At 43.5% G+C, this 20,900-nt stretch overlaps 1 protein-coding gene across 1 annotated transcript in view; it reads right to left on the bottom strand.

The window, feature by feature from the left end:
• ankfn1 (ankyrin repeat and fibronectin type III domain containing 1) overlaps positions 1–20,900 on the bottom strand; it is a 286,097-nt gene that overhangs the window by 116,628 nt on the left and 148,569 nt on the right. Inside the window, exons 10-12 of the mRNA XM_046354362.1 lie at positions 8,100–8,294; positions 4,409–4,522; positions 1,751–1,848 (exon numbers count right to left, since the gene is read on the bottom strand). Coding sequence (XP_046210318.1) covers positions 1,751–1,848; positions 4,409–4,522; positions 8,100–8,294 — 407 coding nt within the window. The remainder of the gene's footprint in view (positions 1–1,750; positions 1,849–4,408; positions 4,523–8,099; positions 8,295–20,900) is intronic.

Below are 20,900 nucleotides of genomic sequence, written 5' to 3'. Positions count from 1 at the left end.
ACAAGAGGGAAAACAACTCTAGACCACCTTTACTCCACACAAAGAGAAGCTCTCCCTCCCTACAAAGCTCTCCCTCGGCCTGCATTTGGTGAATATGACCATAATTCTATCCTCCTGATTCCAGCTTACAAGCAAAAACTAAAGCAGGAAGCACCAGTGACTTGATCAATAGAAAAGAGGTCAGATGAAGCAGATGCTAAGCTACAGGACTGTTTTGATGGCACAGACTGGAATATGTTACGGGATTCTTCCGATGGCATTGAGGTGTACACCACATCAGTCACTGGCTTCATCAATAAGTGCATCGATGACGTCGTCCCCACAGTGACTGTACGTACATACCCCAACCAGAAGCCATGGATTATGGGCAACATCCGCACTTAGCTAAAGGGTAGAGCTGCCGTCTTCAAGGAGCGGGACTCGAACCCGGAAGCTTATAAGAAATCCCTCTATGCACTCCGACGAACCATTAAACAGGCAAAGCGTCAATACAGGACTAAGATTGAATCGTACTTCACCGGCATGAGAGCATCAGCTGTTCCGGACGACTGTGTGATCACGTTTTCCGTAGCCGATGTGAGTAAGTCCTTTAAACAGGTCAACATTCACAAGCCCACAGGGCCAGACGGATTACCAGCACGTGTACTCTGAACATGCGCTGACCAACTGGCAAGTGTCCTCACTGATATTTTCAACCTCTCCCTGTCTGAGTCTGTAATACCAACATGTTTCAAGCAGAACACTATAGTCCCTGTGCCCAAGAACACTAAGGTAACCTGCATAAATGACCCGACCCGTAGCACTCATGTCTGTCATGAAGTGCTTTGAAAGGCTGGTCTTGGCTCACATCAAATCCATTATCCCAGAAACTCTAGACCCACTCCAATTTGCATACCGCCCCAACAGCTCCACAGATGATGCAATCTCTATTGCATTCCACACTGCCCTTTCCCACCTGGACAAAAGGAACACCTATGTGAGAATAATATTCATTGACTACAGCTCAGTGTTCAACACCATAGTGCCCTAAAGGAGATAAAGGAGGACAGAGCACGCCCCCATTCTCATCGACGGGGCTGTAGTGGAGCAGGTTGAGAGCGGCAATTTCCTTGGTGTCAACATCACCAACAAACTATCATGGTCCAAACACACCAAGGCAGTTGTGAAGAGGGGATGACAAAGCCTATTCCCCCTCAGGAGACTGAAACAATTTGGCATGGGTCCTCAGATCCTCAAAAGGTTCTACAGCTGCACCACCAAGAGCATCCTGACTTCTTAACAGCTTCTACCCCGAAGCCATTAGACTCCTGAACAGCTAATCAAATGGCTACCTAAACTATTTGCATTGTCCCCCCTTCCCCTCTTTTACGTTGCTGCTACTCTCTGTTTATTATCTATGCATAGTCACTTTAACTCTACCTACATGTACATATTACCTCCATTAACCGGTGCCCCTGCACATTGACTCTGTACCTGTACCCCCTGTATATAGCCTCAATATCATTATTTTACTGCTGCTCTTTAATTATTTGTTACTTTTGTTTTTTATTTATCTATTTTTTTACTTAACACTTATTTTTCTTAAAACTGCGTTGTTGGTTAAGGGCTTGTAAGTAAGCATTTCACTGTACACCTGTTGTATTCGGCGCATGTGACAAATAAAATGTGATTTGGATTTTTCCTCTCTCTGTGCTCCCTCTCTCTCTCCCCCTTCCTCCCTGTCTGCTGCATATACTTCAGTACTATTTACCATGGTAAGGCCGTTGACGGTACACTTGAGAGTTTGTAGGTTTTCCAACACCATGTCTCCGGCCAGCAATGAGAAATCCTTTAGACAGCTCCACTCCACTGTAATGACACATACATACGCACATGCACACAAAATCAGCATTACAAATACTCACAGACAATAACATCATAGACTGGGTATGTGTGCCCTCTCTTCATAATAGAAATCAATAGGTACCCTGGTGCTGTGTATTACACTATTAACCTTTTCATTGGGCTGCTAATGCCTTGAGGTGTGTAGTTTCCCTCGCTTTCCCTCTCTCTGCTCTCTCTAGCTCTGCTCTCTTCTCTCTAGCTCTGCTCTCTTCTCTCTCTCACTCTGCTCTCACTCTGCTCTCTCTCTCTAGCTCTGCTCTCTTCTCGGCTCTCTTCTCTCTTTTCTCTGCTCTATTATCTCTCAATTCAATTCAATTCAATTCAATTCAATTCAAGGGCTTTATTGGCATGGGAAACATATATTAACATTTCCAAAGCAAGTGAAGTAGATAATAAAGAAAAGTTAAATAAACAATATAAATTAACAGTAAACATTACAACGTTACATTTCCAAAAGAATAAAGACATTTCAAATGTCATTATCTGCAAATAGTTAAAAGTACAAAAGGGAAAATAAATCAACATAAATATGGGTTGTATTTACAGTGATGTTTGTTCTTCACTGGTTGCCCCTTTCTTTCTCAATAGCAAGGCTATGCTCACTGAGTCTGTACATAGTCAAAGCTTTCCTTAAGTTTGGGTCAGTCACAGTGGTCAGGTATTCTGCCCCTGTGTACTCTCTGTTTAGGGCCAAGTAGCATTCTAGTTTGCTCTGTTTTTTTGTTATAAGAAATCCCTCTATGTTATTTCCAATGTGTCAAGTAATTCTCTTTTTGTTTTCTCATGATTGGTTGGGTCTAATTGTGTTGCGTTGCTGTCCTGGGGACCAGTTTGCCTCGGGGACTCTTCTCCAGGTTCATCTCTCTGTAGGTGATGGCTTTGTTATGGAAGGTTTGGGAATTTCTTCCTTTTAGCTGGTTGTAGAATTGAATGGCTCTTTTCCGGATTTTGATAATTATCGGCTATTATCCTAATTCTGCCCTGCGTGCATTATTTGATGTTTTATGTTGTACATGGATGATATTTTTGCAGAATTCTGCATGCAGTATCAATTTAGTGTTTGTCCCATTTTGGAATTCTTGGTTGGTGAGCGGACCCCAGACCTCACAACCATAAATAACTGATTCAAGTATTTTTAGCCAGATCCTGATTGGTATGTCGAATTTTATGTTCCTTTTGATGGCATAGAAGGCACTTCTTGCCTTGTCTCTCAGATCGTTCACAGCTTTGTGGAAGTTACTTGTGGCGCTCATGTTTAGGCCGAGGTATGTATAGTTTTTTGTGTATTCTAGGACAACAGTGTTTAGATGGAATTTGTATTTGTGGTCCTGGCAACTGGACCTTTTTTGGAACACCATTATTTTGGTCTTACTGAGATTTACTGTCAAGGCCCAGGTCAGACAGAATCTGTACAGAAGATCTAGGTGCTGCTGTAGGCCCTCCTTGGTTGGGGACAGAAGCACCAGATCCACAGCAAACAGTACACATCTGACTTTAGATTCTAGCAGGGTGAGGCCGGGTGCTGCACACTGTTCTAGTGCCCTCCCCAATTTGTTGATATGTATCTTGAAGAGGGTGGGGCTTAAGCTGCATCACTGTCTCGCCCAACGGCACTGTGGAAAGAAATGTGTTTTCTTGCCATTTGCTCAGTACATCGTTTTCACTGAGGAAATGTACTCTCTCTCCCTCTCTTGTTCCCTCTTTCTGCTCAATCTCTCTCATTTCTCTCTCCTTTGCTTCTACTTCCACAGAACCCCTAAAAGGCTTGTGAAGACTTCTACACCTCTAGGGAAAAGCCCTGATGAGCAGAGATTAACTATAGATCATTACAAAGCCTGTTGTTAACCTTCATGCTCCATCTGCAGCATAAGCCTATTAGTCGAAATGACCGGCCCTTTAGCCTTTACAGTTCAATACACTGATCTCTCTCTGCTAGGGCTCTCTGGGGCTCTCTGGCCTTGAGCTAGAACGGATGAAGGTAGATAAGGGTGGGAGAGAGAGAGAGGAAGAAGAGAGGTGAGGGGAATAGCTAGCAGGGACAAAGGGGATTAGAGTGGAGGATGGTATAGGGACATTTAATAGTTTCACTGTCACCCCAAGTAATTGTAGCTTGGAGGGAGAGAGGGATGGCGGGAGGGATGGGTAGGGAGGAGAGGGAAATAAGTCAATATCAGTCATGGCAATAGTTAATAGATTTACTGTCATCCCACAGGGCTGGAGGGAAGCAGGTTAGTGAGACAACAGACTGAGGGGGCACAGGGGTTCGAAATAAATTGCAGAGGGAAGGAAAATAGGAAAGGGGAGAGAGAGACAGAGAGAGGAGGCAGAGAGAAGCGAGACAGAGCATGAGAGAAAATACAGAAGGAGAAAGTAACAATGAAAAGCAACAATCATTTATTTGTTCCTACCCATTAGTTTCCTTTCTAAATTGCAGTTCCTTTCATGTGTGTGTCCGCGCGTCTGTGTGTTTGTGTGTGTATGCGTGCGTCTGTGTGTGTGTCCACAAGTCTGTGTGTGTGTGTACCTCTGTACTTGGTGACCACAGCAGAATTGAGACAGTGGGGTTCCTGGAAGGTAACTGTGAGAGAGGAGCTACTGGTTACACACAGACCCACTGCAGACGGGGGCTCCGGCACACCTTCCAAACAAAACAAAAAAAGAAGAATTTTAGAAATGCCCTTTTCATATCCGCAGTTGTCACAAAGTGCTTTATAGATACCCAGCCTAAAAACTCCAAACAGCAAGCAAACAAGAGGCAGAAGCACAGTGTCTAGGAAAAACTTCCTAGAAGGCAGGAACCTAGGAAGAAACCTGAAGAAGAACCAAGTTCCGATCGGTGTGTCCAGTCCTCCTCTGGCTGTGCTGGTTGTAGAGTACATTAATAAGGACAGATAGTTTTTCATTATGTGTATGCTGTTAGGAAACCCCTGAGCTAACCTACTGATATTGTTACAAGTCTAGACATTCCTAGCTCTAGCTAAATGGTCTGTAACCTGTGTGCATTTATGTGAGAAGTCAGTGTACTCCCCTTGGTCGACCAGCCCAGACAGATTATTGTATGTTCAGTTTATGAAAATAAATATATACAAAAGGGAAACTACTAAAGGCATGCCCAAAACTAAAGACGCAACACAAAAAAATGACATTTGCAGGCTGAGAGATTCCTTTCCACCTTTCTCTCACTGATTTCCAATCCCTGATTGCCCACACCTGTGCACAATCAACATTTAACAAGACTGCCCCGGCTGGTGCTGCCACCTGCCCCGGCTGGTGCTGCCACCTGCCCCGGCTGGTGCTGCCACCTGCCCCGGCTGGTGCTGCCACCTGCCCCGGCTGGTGCTGCCACCTGGTGATGGAGTGTGGACGTGATAATGTAGTGTCTAAATGTGTCCCTTAGAACTGAACTACCTAAACTAGTCCATAACAATGCTTGTCAGACTGATGGATAGAGCACACAAAAAGATGGGGCACAAACACAACACAAACATTTACCTCACAGTGCACCGACAGAGGAGGAGAGAATGTGTGTGTGTGTGTGTGTATGTCAAATCCAGTGGAGGCTGCTGAGGGGAGAACGGCTCATAATAATGGATGGAACGGAGTAAATGGAATGGCATCAAACACATGGAAACCACGTGTTTAATGTATTTGATACCATTCCACCAATTCCGCTCCAGCCATTACCAGGAGCCTGTCCTCCCCAATTAAGGTGCCACCAACCTCCTGTGGTCAAATCAAATCAACGTGTATTTGTCACGTGCACAGGTGTAAAGAGCACAGTGAAATGTGCAAGCTCTTCCTCAACAACGCAGTCATCGATATCAAAAGGTCAAAAATAGTGTGTGTACAAATGTGTGTCCAATACACACTCGCTCCTATCCTCCTTTATTGCTCGTCACAGCTGTAATGGATAGGAGATGTTTGGCAAGATGATAGAACACTCTCCCCTTTATTCTCTCCACTCCACCTCCATAGCAGGCTGTACCCCCAGGCCTGTTTGGAACAGTGTCCCAAATAGCACTCTATTCCTGGTTTAGTGCACTATTTTTGACCAGAGCCCTATGCACCATGTCCTATAAAGGGAAAAGGGTGCCATTTGGGACACACAGGGTGTAACTGTGGAGTCTGGACGACCTGCCAGCCATAATAACCTCACTCAGATTTCCTCCAAGCCTGTCTGGCACCTTTGAAATACAAAAAATCCTCCTGTCAATCTCAGACTTGACACATCCCATGGTGTGTGTGTGTGCCATCAGAGCTCCTAGTGGACAAAGACATAGAGTGCCTTGCGAAAGTATTCGGCCCCCTTGAACTTTGCGACCTTTTGCCACATTTCAGGCTTCAAACATAAAGATATAAAACTTTATTTTTTTGTGAAGAATCAACAACAAGTGGGACACAATCATGAAGTGGAACGACATTTATTGGATATTTCTAACTTTTTTTAACAAATCAAAAACTGAAAAATTGGGCGTGCAAAATTATTCAGCCCCTTAAGTTAATACTTTGTAGCGCCACCTTTTGCTGCGATTACAGCTATAAGTCGCTTGGGGTATGTCTCTACCAGTTTTGCACATCGAGAGACTGAATTTTTTTCCCATTCCTCCTTGCAAAAAAGCTCGAGCTCAGTGAGGTTGGATGGAGAGCATTTGTGAACAGCAGTTTTCAGTTCTTTCCACAGATTCTCGATTGGATTCAGGTCTGGACTTTGACTTGGCCATTCTAACACCTGGATATGTTTATTTTTGAACCATTCCATTGTAGATTTTGCTTTATGTTTTGGATCATTGTCTTGTTGAAAGACAAATCTCCGTCCCAGTCTCAGGTCTTTTGCAGACTCCATCAGGTTTTCTTCCAGAATGGTCCTGTATTTGGCTCCATCCATCTTCCCATCAATTTTAACCATCTTCCCTGTCCCTGCTGAAGAAAAGCAGGCCCAAACCATGATGCTGCCACCACCATGTTTGACAGTGGGGATGGTGTGTTCAGGGTGATGAGTTGTGTTGCTTTTACGCAAAACATAACGTTTTGCATTGTTGCCAAAAAGTTCCATTTTGGTTTCATCTGACCAGAGCACCTTCTTCCACATGTTTGGTGTGTCTCCCAGGTGGCTTGTGGCAAACTTTAAACAACACTTTTTATGGATATCTTTAAGAAATGGCTTTCTTCTTGCCACTCTTCCATAAAGGCCAGATTTGTGCAATATACGACTGATTGTTGTCCTATGGACAGAGTCTCCCACCTCAGCTGTAGATCTCTGCAGTTCATCCAGAGTGATCATGGGCCTCTTGGCTGCATCTCTGATCAGTCTTCTCCTTGTATGAGCTGAAAGTTTAGAGGGACGGCCAGGTCTTGATAGATTTGCAGTGGTCTGATACTCCTTCCATTTCAATATTATCGCTTGCACAGTGCTCCTTGGGATGTTTAAAGCTTGGGAAATCTTTTTGTATCCAAATCTGGCTGCCTGGTGTGTTCCTTGTTCTTCACGATGCTCTCTGCGCTTTTAACGGACCTCTGAGACTATCACAGTGCAGGTGCATTTATACGGAGACTTGATTACACACAGGTGGATTGTATTATTAGTCATTTAGGTCAACATTGGATCATTCAGAGATCCTCACTGAACTTCTGGAGAGAGTTTACTGCACTGAAAGTAAAGGGGCTGAATAATTTTGCACGCCCATTTTTTCAGTTTTTGATTTGTTAAAAAAGTTTGAAATATCCAATAAATGTCGTTCCACTTCATGATTGTGTCTCACATGTTGTTGATTCTTCACAAAAAAATACAGTTTTATATCTTTATGTTTGAAGCCTGAAATGTGGCAAAAGGTCGCAAAGTTCAAGGGGGCCGAATATTTTCGCAAGGCACTGTATGCTGGGGTTGTTGAGTTCACACTTACAATCAAGTTGTTCTGTGTAAAAGGACTAAATATAGAAAAGAGATCATATCAACACACAAAAAATGAAAGATTCTTACCTGCAAACAATTGATGCTAGCCTTGTCCCCACTTATGTCCGAGGTTGAAGCCATACCACTCCACACTAAGGTATGTGTCAGCTATGACCATTTCTTTGTCTTCCCTATAATGTGTTGTATTCTTTCTCCCCATCCCTTGCCTTAATATGCATTGGGCTCTGGTCAAGACTCGTGCAGTCCTAACACACGCACGCACCCTCCCTCCCCCCACACACACATTCGGTCCCAGCATACTCACGTGCATGCTGGAAGCCAGTCCTCATGCGTTTGTAGAGCTTGCTCCTCCACTCCCAGGCTCGGAGCTCCTTGTCTTTGTCACAGGCCTCCAGGCTGAGACCCTCTCTCTGGGCTTGGGCAGCCAGCTCCCCTGCCTTCCTCTCTGCTTCGATGACCAGGCTGCCGAGGTGGGCCTCGCGACTCTCCACACTTACAACTACAAGACAGACACAAAACAGACAAAGTTATAAACATAACATTACAGTTCCCCTGCCCTCATCTCAGCCTGCACCACCATGGAACCAAGGTGGGACTCATCACTGTCCACAACTACTATAACACAGTCAGCCGCTATATTATAAATCTAGCTAGCTAGCTTGACATGGCAAAATATTTAGGAAAACTAGCTGTACTTGGGGGATGCGACCCTTATAGTGCTCCACCCAACGCATTTAAGCCACTGAAAACACAGAAAAGCTGCCGAATCAACATGTCCTGATGTTTACATGTACCTTACACACAACCCTTCACCCTACACTGGAGAAAGCCTGAAGGCGTACAAAGACACTGATATTTACATGTACCTTACACACAACCCTTCACCCTACACTGGAGAAAGCCTGAAGGCGTACAAAGACACTGATATTTACATGTACCTTACACACAACCCTTCACCCTACACTGGAGAAAGCCTGAAGGCGTACAAAGACACTGATATTTACATGTACCTTACACACAACCCTTCACCCTACACTGGAGAAAGCCTGAAGGCGTACAAAGACACTGATGGCTTCAGATAGTTCAGTACGGGTTGCGTGAATGACCCACGAATATGGCAGGACATGTTCCTTATCACAGTAAAAAAAATAAGCTTGCCATCTATTAGTGCCCGACTGATAAAGCGGTTGACCGGTATTATCGGACAATATTAGCCTTTCACAGAAATATTCATTTTGGGGCGGCAGGTAGCCTAGTGGTTAGTGCGTTGGACTAGTTCTTAACTAACTTGCCTAGTTAAAGAAAGGTAAAATAAAAAATGTGTCTTTATTACACAGCTACAGCTCCAATATTATATACAAAGAATAAACAAACATGTCTGCTCATTTGTGGTCATTTTTAGTATTTTTCAATGGTTGCATGAAGAGGGCGCTCTACCAGCTGCTCATTAAAAATCATTCAGCCCTAGCTCACAACATATGAGAGAGAGAGAGTAGGCATGGTGGTTTGAAGGTGAGTAGCTTGCCATTGCCAGCATATTTGAATAAGTTAATAATCAAAAGTACACGTCACCAAGCAAGGAGCCCTGTCCTCATCACATTCTCACTTCGTTAACGTAGTTAGCTTAGCTAGCAATCTGTGCTACTTATGTACTAATACTGGACTGGCGCCAAAGTGAACTCTCGTCCTTGAAACAAAAAGAACACTGTTACTGTCTGGGCCTATTATGTTAGCTAGTGTTCTTATTTAGTTAGTTTTCCCAAATATGCAATTTGCAAAAAGCCAGACAGTTGGCGCAGATCTATCATTCAGGCCATGTGCTTGCATTCATGATGAGATAAGAAGCTTATGTTAGCTAGCTAGCTAAATTAGAAAACGTGTGACTAATAATAATAATAAATAATAATAATATATGCCATTTAGCAGACGCTTTTATCCAAAGCGACTTACAGTCATGTGTGCATACATTCTACGTATGGGTGGTCCCGGGGATCGAACCCACTACCCTGGCGTTACAAGTGCCATGCTCTACCAACTGAGCTACAGAAAGACCACAGTAGTGCGGCAAGTATTTGCCTGCATAAATGTTTTCAGTCATCAGCTCATGTCATTAGCAGTTGAAATTTATAGCCAATACATTTTGTATTAAATAACAGTGGAACGTACACAAGGTTTCTGTAAGAAAACATTGTCATAATGAACAGCTTGCTTGTGCTTGTCATAACATACTCTATTGCGAGGTTGCCATAAAGTGTTTGTTGACAGTGGTTCTTCCTGTAAAAGTTACACCATACTGCCGCACTCCTTACGGGCTACCGCAGAATTCTATGGCACATTATTTAGTTTGACCACCAGAGGGAATATTTGAGAAGCATTTGATAGCCTTCTATATTGGCTGTACTAGAGAAAACACTTTTTTTGTAAGAAGTATATGGGATTGATTTTAAGAAATTTAGCTTAATTAATTAGATTCATTTTATAGTGTTTCTATTCCAAGAAAAATGAAAAACCCTCAGGGTTTCTGTTAGGAAAATATGGTGCTGTACAACGTGACGGTCGGGAGTAAGCTACAGTACTAAGAACATAACATTTTCACACCCTAATTGTAGTCTAACCAATACCCAAATGGAGATTCAGTGAAAATAAATATCTCATTGATTTATTAAGACCAGTCCCCATGCTTCTCTCAGAGCAGCAAGAAACGGTGATGAAATAGTTGACCACAGTGGGTAGGCTATTGCTTCAAATCGTACTGCTTCTAACTTCAATATGCTTTTTAAATAAATAAGACCTACACCACTTTTAACAGCACATTACTCAACACTAGTGAGACTCATGTCGCCTATGGTAGGCCTAAAGTACAGTCCTGGCCAAAAGTTTTGAGAATGACACAAATATTAATTTCCACAAGGTTTGCTGCTTCAGTGTCTTTAGATATTTTTTGTCAGATGTTACTATAGAATACTGAAGTATAATTACCAGCATTTCATAAGTATAAAAAGGCTTTTATTGACAATTACATGAAGTTGATGCAAAGAGTCAATATTTGCAGTGTTGACCCTTCTTTTCCAAGACCTCTGCAATTCGCCCTGGCATGCTGTCAATTAACTACTGGGCCACTGTTGGCAGCCTGATGCATTATCAATGCTTGGAGTTTTTCCGAATTTTTGGGGTGTTGTTTGTCCACCCGCCTCTTGAGGATTGACCACAAGTTCTCAATGGGATTAAGGTCTAGGGAGTTTCCTGTCCATGTACCCAAAATATCGATGTTTTGTTCCCTGAGCCACTTAGTTATCACTTTTGCCTTATGGCAAGTTGCTCCATCATGCTGTAAAAGGCATTGTTCGTCACCAAACTGTTCCTGGATGGTTGGGAGAAGTTGCTCTGTTCCTGGATGTGTTGGTACCATTCTTTATTCATGGCTGTGTTCTTAGGCAAAATTGTGAGTGTGCCCACTGCCGTGACTGAGAAGCAACCCCACACATGAATGGTCTCAGGATGCTTTACTGTTGGCATGACACAGGACTGATGGTAGCGCTCACCTTGTCTTCTCCGGACAAGCTTTTTTCCGGATTCCCCAAACAATCGGAAATGGGATTCATCAGAGAACATGTCTTCTCTCCCGTCCTCAGCAGTCCAATCCCTGTACCTTTTGCAGAATATCAGTCTGTCCCTGATGTTTTCCCTGGAGAGAAGTGGCTTCTTTGCTGCCATTCTTGACACCAGGCCATCCTCCAAAAGTCTTCGCCTCACTGTGCGTGCAGATGCACTCACACCTGCCTGCTGCCATTCCTGAGCAAGCTCTGTACTGGTGGTGCCCCAATCCCGCAGCTGAATCAACTTTAGGAGATGGTCCTGGCGCTTGCTGGACTTTCTTGGGTGCCCTGAAGCCTTCTTCACAACATTTGAACCGCTCTCCTTGAAGTTCTTGATGATCCGATAAATGGTTGATTTAGGTGCAATCTTACTGGCAGCAATATCCTTGCCTGTGAAGCCCTTTTTGTGCAAAGCAATGACGATGGCATATGTTTCCTTGCAGGTAACCATGGTTGACAGAGGAAGAACAATGATTCCAAGCACCACCCTCCTTTTGAAGCTTCCAGTCTGTTATTCAAACTCAATCAGCATGACAGAGTGATCTCCAGCCTTGTCCTCGTCAACACTCACACCTGTGTTAACGAGATAATCACTGACATGATGTCAGCTGGTCCTTTTGTGGCAGGGCTGAAATGCAGTGGAAATGTTTTTGGGGGATTCAGTTCATTTGCATGGCAAAGAGGGACTTTGCAATTAATTGCAATTCCTTTGATCACTCTTCATAACATTCTGGAGTATATGCAAATTGCCATCATACAAACTGAGGCAGCAGACTTTGTGAAAATGTATATTCGTGTCATTCTCAAAACTTTTGGCCACAACTGTATATAGAAATATATTTTTTTCAATGACGTGACTCTCCACCAATAAATCGATTTAGAGGATTGGAGGACTATAAATTAATATCTAAGGGCCATTTTCCGTTAGGATCTGTGAGAATATCTAAGGTGCTTTTATTTTATTCAAAATTAAACAATAACAATAATAATAATCACTTTGTTTAAAAAATAACAATATTTTGGAGATTATTTTGTTTTCAAATAACCTAACGTGAGCGAGAAAAAGGCCATTCTTGAACATGGGGTGAGACATTCTTACTAATTTGTAAATAAAGCCAGATGTTATTTATTATTATTTATTTAGGTTTTTAGAGGGAGAGAAACCAAAAGCCTACCGTCGCCTCATGGGTCTCTGGTCACACCCGGCACGAGTATTGAACCAGCATCTGTAGCAACACAGTCTTAGACACTCGTGATGGCCCCATCCACAAGGTTTTTAATGCAGATCAATTGCCTTCCACAAAGTATCAAAATACAGAGAGCTGTTGGCAAGAGTCTATTGTCATGCTAATAGCACAAAATGGGCTGTTATAATACATGGTGAGTCTATTGTCCTGCTAATAGCCCACTTCACAAAATAGATGGCATCAGGTAGGAAAATTACGTGGATATATTGAAGCAACATCTCAAGACATCAGTCAGGAAGTTAAAGCTTAGTCGCAAATGGGTCTTCCAAATGGACAATGACCCCAAGCATACTTCCAAAGTTGTGGCAAAATGGCTTAAGGACAACAAAGTCAAGGTATTAGAGTGGCCATCACAAAGCCCTGACCTCCATCCTATAGAAAATGTGTGGGCAGAACTGAAAAAGTGTGTGCGAGCAAGGAGGCCTACAAACCTGACTCTGTTACACCAGCTCTGTCAGGAGGAATGGGCCAAAATTCACCCAACTTACTGTGGGAAGCTTGTGGGAGGCTACCCGAAACACTTGACCCAAGTTAAACAATTTAAAGGCAATGCTACCAAATACTAATTGAGTGTATGTAAACTTCTGACCCACTGGGAATGTGATGGAAGAAATAGAAGCTGAAATATATCATTCTCTCTATTATTCTGACATTTCACATTCTAAAAATGAAGTGGTGATCCTAACTGACCTAAGACAGGGAATTTTTAATAGGATTAAATGTCAGGAATTGTGAGAAGCTGAGTTTAAATGTGTTTGGCTAAGGTGTATGTAAACTTCTGACTTCAACTGTATATGTGAAGAGTGCAGTTTCAGACTTACTTTGAGACAAAGTTGAATGAATTCAGCCAGCCACCCGTTGTGGTGGTTTAGCACAAACACTTGTGTATACTTCTTATCCACTGCCATAGATAGACACATCTTTAAGTTGTACTTAAAAAAAAATATATATATATATTTCACCTTTATTTAACCAGGTAGGCAAGTTGAGAACAAGTTCTCATTTACAATTGCGACCTGGCCAAGATAAAGCAAAGCAGTTCGACAGATACAACGACACAAAGTTACACATGGAGTAAAACAAACATACAGTCAATAATACAGTATAAACAAGTCTATATACAATGTGAGCAAATGAGGTGAGAAGGGAGGTAAAGGCAAAAAAAGGCCATGGTGGCAGAGTAAATACAATATAGCAAGTAAAACACTGGAATGGTAGTTTTGCAATGGAAGAATGTGCAAAGTAGACATAAAATTAATGGGGTGCAAAGGAGAAAAATAAATAAATAAATTAAATACAGTTGGGAAAGAGGTAGATTGTTTGGGCTAAATTATAGGTGGGCTATGTACAGGTGCAGTAATCTGTAAGATGCTCTGACAGTTGGTGCTTAAAGCTAGTGAGGGAGATAAGTGTTTCCAGTTTCAGAGATTTTTGCAGTTCGTTCCAGTCACTGGCAGCAGAGAACTGGAAGGAGAGGCGGCCAAAGAAAGAATTGGTTTTGGGGGTGACCAGAGAGATATACCTGCTGGAGCGTGTGCTACAGGTGGGAGATGCTATGGTGACCAGCGAGCTGAGATAAGGGGGGACTTTACCTAGCAGGGTCTTGTAGATGACATGGAGCCAGTGGGTTTGGCGACGAGTATGAAGCGAGGGCCAGCCAACGAGAGCGTACAGGTCGCAATGGTGGGTAGTATATGGGGCTTTGGTGACAAAACGGATTGCACTGTGATAGACTGCATCCAATTTGTTGAGTAGGGTATTGGAGGCTATTTTGTAAATGACATCGCCAAAGTCGAGGATTGGTAGGATGGTCAGTTTTACAAGGGTATGTTTGGCAGCATGAGTGAAGGATGCTTTGTTGCGAAATAGGAAGCCAATTCTAGATTTAACTTTGGATTGGAGATGTTTGATATGGGTCTGGAAGGAGAGTTTACAGTCTAACCAGACACCTAAGTATTTGTAGTTGTCCACGTACCTAAGAAGGTAAACTAAACAACTTTGTATTTAATGTCATATTTATAGAGGATATAGTTGCTTTTTGGTGGATATCCTGTAAATCACAAATAAAATGTTGATAAATACCTTGACGGTGATCAGTAAAATATTTCTGTCCTGCAAATGTTTATCTGCACTGAAATCCAACCCGTACTGGATCCCCACATTAAGGCACTTACATTACATATAAAAACAGAGAAAACAGGACATCATATAACATTATTACACCACTACATATCTACAATACAAACTGTATAAAACCACCATACAACAATATTACAATGTACGTGTGTGTAGAGTGTGTGTGCTAGCGCTTGTGTGCGTATGTTTGTGTCTGCACCTTTTGTGTGTGTCTCTTCACACTCCCCGGTGTATTTATACCTGTTTAAAACAAATCTGATTCTACTGCTTGCATCAGTTACCCGATGTAGAATAGTAGTCATGGCTCTATGTAGTACGGTGTACCTCCCATAGTCTGTTCTGGACTTGGGCATTGTGAAGAGACCTCTGGTGACATGTCTTGTGGGGTATGCGTGGGTGTCTGAGCTTTGTTGAGCTAGTAGTTGAAACAGACTCCTCAGTGCATTCAGCATGTCAACACTTCTTACAAAAACAAGTAGTGATGAGCCATGAGAGATTGACATGCATTTCTCCAATGTTAGCTCCCCGTGTACTTTTAAGGGCCAGTCGTGCTGCCCTGTTCTGAGCCAATTGTAATTTTCCTAACGACTGAACAGTGTGCTCAGGTTTAACCAGCAGCAGACTATGATTGATCAAGTCAAAAGCCACAATGAGGGCCTCCCGAGTGGCGCAGCCGTGACCAGGAGACCCATGAGGTGCCACACATTTGTCCCAGCGTTGTCTGGGTTTGGGGAGGGTCTGGCCAGCCGGGATGTGCTTGTCCCATTGCGCTCTAGCTACTCCAGTGGTGGGCCGGGTGCATGCACTATGACACGGCCGCTAGTTGTACGGAGTTTCCTCCAACACATTGTTACATTGTTGAGGCTGGTTTCCGGGTTAAGCGAGCAGTGTGTCAAGAAGCAGTGCGGCTTGGCAGGGTTGTGTTTTGGAGGACGCATGACTCTCGACCGTCGCCTCTCCCGAGTCCGTACAAGAGTTGCAGCGATGTGTAACTACCAATTGGATATCATGAAATTGGTGGAACAACCCTTTTATTGTTACACATGACCTTAACTCTTCCTTGGCTTGCTGTACAAGAGGATGGAACTGTGCTGAGAGAGGCATGTTCCCATGCTGCTGCCTTGATGTCTGCAGGGGTGGATCTGAAAAGTGTGGAGGCTGTTTGGAAAGTACAGTGTACTGACATCAGCAAGATATCCTATAAAGAAAGCCTGCTGTACTCTTCCATATATCTCCACCTTCAAACCAACAGATTAAGAACTCTAGTCCTTGTTGCACCAGCTGCATGAAAGTGAGGCTCATTAAAAAAAACTGTAAGAGTGCTGTGCTTTCTGTTATCGGGGCCACTTAGAGAGGTACAGGTCAAAGACCTTGCAGCTCCACTTGCTTTTTACAGCTGACAACTAGAACACAAACAGCCTGATAATAATAGCGGTGGGATCAGAGAGGAGGACCATGGAACAGAGGAAAGAACACAGGTTACTATGGGATACAGAACACACGTTACTATGGGATACAGACACAGGTTACTATGGGATACAGAACACAGGTTACTATGGGATACAGAACACAGGTTACTACGGGATACAGACACAGGTTACTATGGGATACAGAATACACGCTACCATGGGATACAGAACACACATTACTATGGGATACAGAACACAGGTTACTATGGGATACAGAACACAGGTTACTATGGGACACAAAACACACATTACTATGAGATACAGAACACATTTTACTATGGGATACGGACACAGGTTACTATGGAATACAGAACACACGTTACTATGGGATACAGAACACACGTTACTATGGGATACAGAACACACATTACTATGGGAAACAGAACACACGCTACTATGGGATACAGACACAGGTTACTATGGGATACAGAACACAGGTTAATATGGGATACAGAACACAGGTTACTATGGGATACAGAACACACGTTACTATGGGATACAGAATACAGGTTACTATGGGATACAGAACACAGGTTACTATGGGATACAGACACAGGTTACCATGGGATACAGAACACACGTTACTATGGGATACAGAACACACGTTACTATGGGATACAGAACACACGTTACTATGGGATACAGAACACACGTTACTATGGGATATAGACACAGGTTACTATGTGATACAGAACACACGTTACTATGGGATACAGAACACAGGTCAGCATTAGAGACTGAAAAGAGCCCATGTTTTAGTAAGAGAACACAACTTTTCACACTGTCTTGAATGGTTGAATGTGCAGAGTACCAAAAAGAGAGGAGAGACTAGTAGCACTCCCTTTGGAGGAACACACAGACAGGCGTGTGTTCAACCCCTGCCCCCCCACACACACCACACACACAGATTTGTCATGGTAAAAACCTAGCCCTCCTTGCAGGTTGCCAGCCCTCCTCTCCTTCTTCTCCTTTCCCTGCAGTAGTACAGTGCTGTATGTTCTCTCTCTCTGGGACCCAGCCTTAGTCACCGACCATGACAGCAACATAAACACAAACACATCTGCAGAAGAAGACCCTCTTTCATGGCCCTCTCACCCTGCACCTACCCCCTGGGGAGGGAGGCATGGAGGGAAGGGGTGGCGGAGGGAGAGAGAGGGGAAGGGATAGAGAGAGAGCGAAAGAGAGAGAAAGGGAATGACAGAATAAGTATTCTATCTCCAGCCCAGTGATCTCTCCATCTCTCCATCTCCATACCTGGGGGTCTGAGGTAAGTCTGAACCTGCGTCGCAAATGGCACCCTATACAGTACACTACTTTTGATCATGATCTATACTCCTTATGTAGTTATCTACTGTTGACCAGAGCCTATAGGGATTAGGTAAGGAATAGGGTGCCATTTGTGGGCCATCCTGAGTCTGGGCTGCAGTGGAAAAGAATCTGGTCATATGAGCCTTGTCTAGGTGCAATTTCCTGCCTCTTCAGGAGAGACAAGCCGATGCAGGCGGAGGTTAATTGATTGGGCTATAAATGAACATGCAGATCTGTCCATCTAGCGATACACACACATGGGAACGCATGCACACAAGCACGCACACATACACACACAAACATACTCACACACTGGTCCATTGTCTGGCCTGCCTGCTGGCCGGTGAGCACTACGGCGGGATGGGGAGGTGTGGGCCTAAATATAGTCGACTGGGACCCTGAAGGACTCGTAAATTAACCCCCATCCCCCTCCACTCCAACCCAGCCCAGCCAACCCGGCCTGTCAGACCCTGTCTGATGGATTTACTTGGCACTTGAGGAATGACAGCAACATAAAGCATAAATTCCCAGGAGGAAAAACCGATCCATGTTTACCTCTCTGTTTGTTTACAACGATCAAATTGTACCACAGTGAGGAGAGAGGGAGAGAGAGGTGTGTTTGCCTGCTTGAAAGTGTGTGTGTGGGTGAGCATCCGCGCGTGTTTATAAAAAAGCTCAGCTCGCTCTGCTCTTAGCTCCGGAGGACAATAAATCACTTAGTTATAATTGGCGGGCGGTTACATGCATCATTGGAAAAGTTAAACCATTAAATGCCAAACCTTGTTAGGGATTTTCAGTGGGGACGTGGGGAGGCCCAGCAGCCCCCCCTTTAACCTGGGAGAGGGAGACTCTAAAGTGGCCACTGTTTCACCCAGACAGACCTGTCACTACCATGGAGTGGAGCAGACGCAGTCACACATACTGAGGGCTTGGAGAGCAGACGCGAACACACTTACGCACGCACGCACACACACACACACACACACACACACACACACACACACACACACACACACACACACACACACACACACACACACACACACACACACACACACACACACACACACACACACACACACACACACACACACACACACACACACACACACACACACACACACTTTCTTTTTACCCTGTCCAGGGATGTTGGACATTGTAAGAACCACCTGTCTAGGAGAGATGGAGGAGGGAGGGATGGAGGGAAAGGGGTGAGAGAGCTTATTCAGCCCCTGTCAAACACAGCCCCTGTCTGGGTCAAGCACACACCACAGGACCACCACTCATGCTTTCCTCCATTCTGTATTGTGTCCTACACAGGAGGGACAACTCAAGGGAGTGGAGGGTTGGGAGTGACTGGTCCATTAGCCAGTCACTACGGTTATCTCAAGTACTACAGGTACATACTAATATTAAATAGAAAACCATGGATTAAAGGCAAGCATAAAGTAGTCTGGCTGATACCAAACTCAAAAGTCCTCCTAACTTTAGAGTCTGAAGAAGCTGGTTGATGGTGTCGGCACCATGCATCGATAATGAAGGACATTGTGCTTCTGACTGGCTGGTTTTATACAACAGGTGGGTCTAATCCTGAATGCTGACTGGTTAAAATCACATTCCAGCCGGTGTCTATTCCACAAGTTACCACCAGCTAAATCTATGACGTTAAAATGCCTATTTACTTTGTTCCATCTGACTGAGCAGTCCACTGTCTCATCAGCCCAGCCAAGCATTTTATAAACATGATCTCCACTATAAAAAGTATCTAGACATATGCATCGATAATGAAGCTGGTTTTGTACAGTACCAGAGCTCCGCCCCCTTCCATTACAACTGTTGGGAGTTTCAAATCCAAATCCAGGTCTCAACCCAGGAAAACAACATGTCTGAGAGAACCTACCAAACATCTCTACATTTCTGGGCGAATAATGCCCCAATAGACTCTGGTCCAGACCATGTGGGTCGTGTCAGCCAAGCAGGAACAGAAAATAGAACACTTAAATAAGGTTCTTACACTGCCAAGCCAAGTTCAATCAGTTCAGATCAGTTCAAGATAATTGGCTAATCAAGCAGTTCATTATTTGGATAACATGTACTCCTCAAAACAGACATATTGTTAGTGGACCAGCTACAGTACACATTATTTTCTGTTACTGATGTGTTGACTAAAATCTGAGACTGGACAGTTTATCCCCTAGCCCTGCCTGTCAACATTTAATTGACAGAGTAAAACCCAGTCTGTGCAATGTTTCGCTAATGTACACACCTTACATTCAGTGGGACACAAAGGGATTTTCAGACCGATATCATCCCAATGGGCACAGACATCAATCAATTCAATGTCTATTGGCTCAACATAATAATAATGTTGGCTCCACATAATAATAACGTTGTCTCAACATAATTTCATGAACAAAAATATTAACGGCACATGTATAGTGTTTGTCCCATGATTTCATGAGCTGAAATAAAAGATCCCAGAAATGTTCCATACGCAAGCTTATTTCTCTCAAATGTTGAACATTTCTCCTTTGCTAAGATAATTAATCTACCTGACAGGTGTGGCATATCAAGAAGCTGATTAAACAGTATGATCATTACACAGGTGCACTTTGTGCTGCGGACAATAAAAGGCCACTATAAAATTTGCAGTTCTGTCACGTAACACAATGTCCCTCAACTTTTGAGGTAACGTGCATGCTGACTGCAGGAATGTCCACCAGAGCTTTTGTCAGATCATTTTATGCTAACTTCTCTACCATAGTAGAATTTGGCAGTAGGTCCAACTGGCCTCACAATCGCAGACCACCTGTAACCACGCCAGCCCAGGACCTCGACATCCTGCTTCTTCACCTGCGAGATCGTCTGAGACCAGCCACCTGGACAGTTGATGAAACTGGGGAGTATTTCCTTCTGCAATAAAACCCTTTTGTGGGGAAAAACAAAATCTGATTGGTTGGGGCTTGCTCCCCAACCAACCTCCGGAGCCTTGGATGCCCTCCAAGGACCATCCAAGGCTGCGCCCCTGCCCAGTCATGTGAAATCCAGTGATTAGGGCCTAATTTATTTATTTCAATTGACTGATTTCCTTATATGAACTGTAAATCGTTGAAATTGTTGCATGTTGCGTTTATATTTTTGTTCAGTATATACAGTGCCTTCGGAAACGATTCAGACCCCTTGACTTTTACAACATTTTGTTACGTCACAGCCTTATTCTAAAATTGATTAAATATAAAAATGTCCTCAGCAATTTAAAAAAAACTGATATACCCTATTTACATAAGTATTCAGACCCTTTGCTATGAGACTCGAAATTGAGCTCAGGTGCATCCTGTTTCCATTGATA

Source organism: Oncorhynchus gorbuscha, linkage group LG06 (assembly GCF_021184085.1).
Source record: "Oncorhynchus gorbuscha isolate QuinsamMale2020 ecotype Even-year linkage group LG06, OgorEven_v1.0, whole genome shotgun sequence".
Taxonomy (NCBI): domain Eukaryota; kingdom Metazoa; phylum Chordata; class Actinopteri; order Salmoniformes; family Salmonidae; genus Oncorhynchus; species Oncorhynchus gorbuscha.
The sequence above is the reverse complement of the archived record's forward strand: the minus strand, read 5'-3'. Positions and strand labels throughout refer to the sequence as shown.